Source organism: Salvia miltiorrhiza, chromosome 4, assembly GCF_028751815.1.
Source record: "Salvia miltiorrhiza cultivar Shanhuang (shh) chromosome 4, IMPLAD_Smil_shh, whole genome shotgun sequence".
In the NCBI taxonomy this organism is placed as follows: Eukaryota; Viridiplantae; Streptophyta; class Magnoliopsida; order Lamiales; family Lamiaceae; genus Salvia; species Salvia miltiorrhiza.
In genome coordinates this window covers 39,758,509-39,763,100 of record NC_080390.1, presented here as the reverse complement: position 1 = coordinate 39,763,100, position 4,592 = coordinate 39,758,509, and the positions used below count along the sequence as shown (strand labels likewise).

At 28.3% G+C, this 4,592-nt stretch overlaps 1 protein-coding gene across 1 annotated transcript; it reads right to left on the bottom strand.

The window, feature by feature from the left end:
* Positions 1–434: 434 nt before the first annotated feature.
* On the bottom strand, positions 435–4,344 carry LOC131021619 (heavy metal-associated isoprenylated plant protein 43-like). The gene is made up of 2 exons (XM_057950876.1): positions 4,060–4,344; positions 435–844 (listed from the first exon to the last, which is right to left on the bottom strand). Exons 1-2 carry the CDS (start codon positions 4,142–4,144, stop codon positions 549–551), a joined length of 381 nt encoding a protein of 126 aa, XP_057806859.1. The 5' UTR covers positions 4,145–4,344; the 3' UTR covers positions 435–548.
* Positions 4,345–4,592: the final 248 nt, after the last annotated feature.

Here is a 4,592-nt window from a genome sequence, read left to right as displayed (position 1 = left end):
ATTTTAGTGAAAAAAAATCATGAACCAAAAACTACATTAATAAGTTCATAAATTTATATTTTAATAGACCTCATCGAATTTCGACGGGTCACTTGCTAGTAATATATATATTTAGCACTACGTACTCTTATAAATAGACCGTATTTTTAAATTGTAAAGCTACGCTCATTGAATATACTGAGTCTCTCTCTTCGTTACTGGTTTTCAAAAAGTATTTCCCCATTAATTATTCGTGGAATTTGAAGGCTCTTAATTTACACCATTGATTCACTCTCTTCTTTGGTTTCAACACCAGGTCAATAATTTCTCTTTATAATCTTGTGAGTATTGGAAACTTGTAATTTATTGCTTCAGCACGTACCAAGTAAAATACCATTTATAAAAACAAAAAACTATAGAATTAAATTAATTTTCCAAGATAAATTCGTTTCCAATTCTAAAGTTGAATTAGAATTAGTAATGGAACATTCGAATTACAAGCATCAATAGTTTCCCATATATATTCTTAAGAAAATAATAAAATAAAGTATTTGGGGGAAAAATAATAATCACAAGATGTTGCATTGAGGAGTAGGCTGTTCCGAAGGGGTAATGGGGAAAACCGGCAACCTCTCACAAAGTGGGCAAATGAAGGGAATGTGGTCATGTGGTTTGTGGTCTGCCTTTTTTTCTTCGGGCTTTTTCTGTTCGGGCTTTTTCTCTTGAGGTTTTGGAGGAGGCCCGATACTCACCACTTCTGCAAATTTCCCAGCTTTCCTCGTTTTTACTATTATCTCGTAGGGATCTGCATCACCTGTCACGCTTACTGTTCCCTTTGCACCATCCACTTCCACTTTATCAACCCCTAAACCCACATTTAAAATGGAAACTTCTTTTATTTCTCACACATCATTATTCCTTTTTATATATTAGTCGTCTAAAACTGGTCTCATTACTTATCTTGTGTCTAATCATCTATCAATTCTATAAAGCAATACATATTAGACACACCACATCCATCCTCAATCCTATGTGGCATCTTCTCCATTCACTATTCTTTGCTATCTTAATTCATTTATCCCACATTGAAAACATATCAAACTTTAGCAATTCATTACCTAAATAAAAGGTCATTCACATTCTTACATTAGTCATTCATTATTTCCACATTGATATTATATTTAACTTTATCATGGGAAAATTTGAATTACTACAAAATATAAATTTTTGTATTTGTATCCACCAAGTGAATTAAAATTGTATGTTTGGTATATAACTATGACTTTCATTATAATACACCCATGACATAAAATTAAATATGAGAAAATAAATTAAATTCCTGCAAGATATGAATATAATAGGCTTCAAATGAAACATTTAAAAATCTATATAGTAAGAAAATAATTACAAAAATTGTAATAATGAAAATACGTCACAATTAAATTTATAATTTTTTTATTACGTTATCTAAATGATTAGGTCTACTCAAAGTTTGACATGGGATCTAAATTTTTGATAAGTTTAAATAAAAAAATTATAATTTAATTATAATGTATTTTCATTATTACTATTTTTGCAATTATTTTCTTACTATGTTATATTTTAAATGTGTCATTTCATATCTTGCAACAATTTAATTTATTTTCTCATATTTTATGTTGTGGATGTATTATAATGAAAGTCATAGTTATATACCAAACATACAATTTTAATTAACTTGGTGGATATAAAAATTTATATTTTGTAGTAATTCAAAATTTTCCATGATAAAGTTTAATATAATATTAATGTGAGAATCTTCTTTATAATAGGAAAATGGTTTACTATGTGGCATATCTAGAATATCACCATTTCAAAAATTATCTATTATCTTTATTCTCATTTTTTTTTCACAAGTTATCCCACATTGATTTTTAATCAAACTCCATCTTGATCACATACTATATAAATACTTGTGTAGTATTTCATTGTGTATATATTTACCCCATCAATTTAATTTGGTCAATTAACTTTTAGTTGACCAAATAGGTAGTTATATTTTTTATTAAAAAATAATTTAATTTATCTAGCATTATTTTGACCAATAATAAAATTTAGTCAATAATGTGAGTCCACGTATTAAAATAATGAATTAATAAATTTGATTTTTCTTACATTATTTATATTTTTATTAATTCTATAATTCAATATTTAGCGTTATGATATTTTAAAATGAGATAATGGTTAGCACTCAGCTCCAGTCTTTCAAGCTCCAAGTGAGTAATGCTTAGAACTAAGCTCTGTCTATCAAACTATAGACGAGATGATGTTCACAAATCACTTATGGTCTTTCAAGTTCCACACAAGAAGATGCTCACAAGTTAGTTATAGTCTTTCAAGCTTCGCACAAGATGATGCTCACAAATCAGTTATGGTCTTATGAGCTCCAAATGAGATGTTGCTTACGAGTTAAGTTTTATCTTTTCAAGAATAAGATGAGATGATACCCATAAGCCAAATCTCATATAACAAGCTTCAAAAAAGATAATGATTAGAAGTTCAATGTACAAAGTTTAATGTGATATTTCAAGCTACAGATAAGATGATGTTCAAAAGTTTTGTAAGGTTCCGATGAGATGATATTCATATATAAGACATGGTCTTAAATTTTGTCTATCAATTTATAAAAATTACACTCCTGAAAATTAGTAATTTTTTATATATAATTAACAAAAAAATACGATGTGCCAATTCTTCATCATATATTATGTCAAATAGACCTAAATCTTTTTCTTATTAGTTTTTAAAATCGTCAAGCTTACATCAACTTTTTATGAAATTTCATCAAATAATGTATAAAAAGACAATCTATTTTAACTCTCAATAAGAACTATAACTAGCCAAAAGGCTTGATCTATACTAGCAATTTATTTTGATAAAATAAAATTAAAATTTTAAATAATTTATATAAAAATTATTTATATGTTGTAATAAAAAAAATGTACAATAATAATTACAACATAAAGTGGCTCCCCGTCGAATTTCGACGGGTTACGCACTAGTTTTGCTGACAGACAAATCAAGATTGGGATTCAAATTCATACTCAATTATAACATACTTATATCCTAAACTATCAAAAATAGTATTTTTTTTTTTTAAATCTTAAACTATCAATTTTGTATCAATTATGTCACTAGCCCATTTTTTTGGCTCCAAATATTTGACCTAGTTCGCTCAATGTCATGATATATTTAAAATTATTCTTTTTTAACCTATATTGTACAAAACGAAGTCATTATATGTCTTATTAATTGAAAATTTAAAGGGTGAAAAATGAATGAAGGGTACAAATGATACAAAACCAATAGTTCAAGGTTTAAAAATATATTTTCGATAATTTAAGATATAATTGATAGTGCAAAAATAGTTTGAGGTTTAAAGTGATATTTACCCTTATAAAAATAATAATACACAACAAAAACATGCGTTTAAATTTGGAATCGAACTCACAGTAAAAAAATCAAGATCAGGATTCCAATTCCTATCAAATTATAATATTTTGTAATTATAATAGTACAAACAAAATTCATATTGAGCAACAAAAATATGTATTTGAATTCGGATCTTGACTGATCTCATGGTGAGTCAGTTTGGCACAAGTTTTTGTATATATCAAAATGAGGCTACACATATGTCATGTTTTGAGAAGTACTCTATGAGTAGTATACTTTGCATGATTGTTAAGATACATGATTCTGTATTTTTATCTTCAAGAGTAGGATTTCTTAATCCCATATTTTCAATGATATAAGAATCAAGCAAAACTAACTTAAATGATAGAAACAATCAAGGACCTCGAGATATCCTCTTAAAGGTCTATATCAATTACACCTAATTTTTTTCGTCAGAAACAATCAAGGACCTCGAGATATCCTCTTAAAGGTCTATATCAATTACACCTAGTTTTTTTCATCGTGTATGATTTGCAAGTTATTATATAGAAACGTGGGTTTATCCAATGGACACTAAATTGTGGATTCCCATGTACACATACACAAAAAGAATATTGAAAGGAAGTATGAAGGTGACATGATAAGTACCTTGTAAGCCTGATACAGCTTTGAGGATGTTGGTCTTGCATTTGTCGCATGATATGTTGACCTTCAACACAGTCTTTTGAACCATCGCAACAACTTGCTGCGTGTTTTGGGTGTTGCAAACTCATTCGTTGTGGTGATCAATTCATACATAAAAATGAGAAGTTGTGTGTGATGGATCTTCTCGGATTCTTCGCCTTTTTGTTAAGACATGTTTGGCCTTGTTTTCATCAGGACAACCGAATTGGTTTGTTTAAATCAAATGCCTTTGGTTTTCTAACCTTAAATTTGACATGTGTATCTAATCTATCTAGCTATCTTGTAAAGGTAGTGAGATTTCGGTACATACAATGCAAAACTTCTACTACCTTGTTAATTTTGGGTAGTGCCCATTATAGTAATAATAATAAAAATTTAAATTTAAAAAGTTCGATTAGACTCGACACTGTATTCGACTCGATTAAAGCTCGATTGATAATTAAACCAGCAGTTCGATTAATTAAACGAGTCAATCTTGAGCAAGACATTATTTGGCT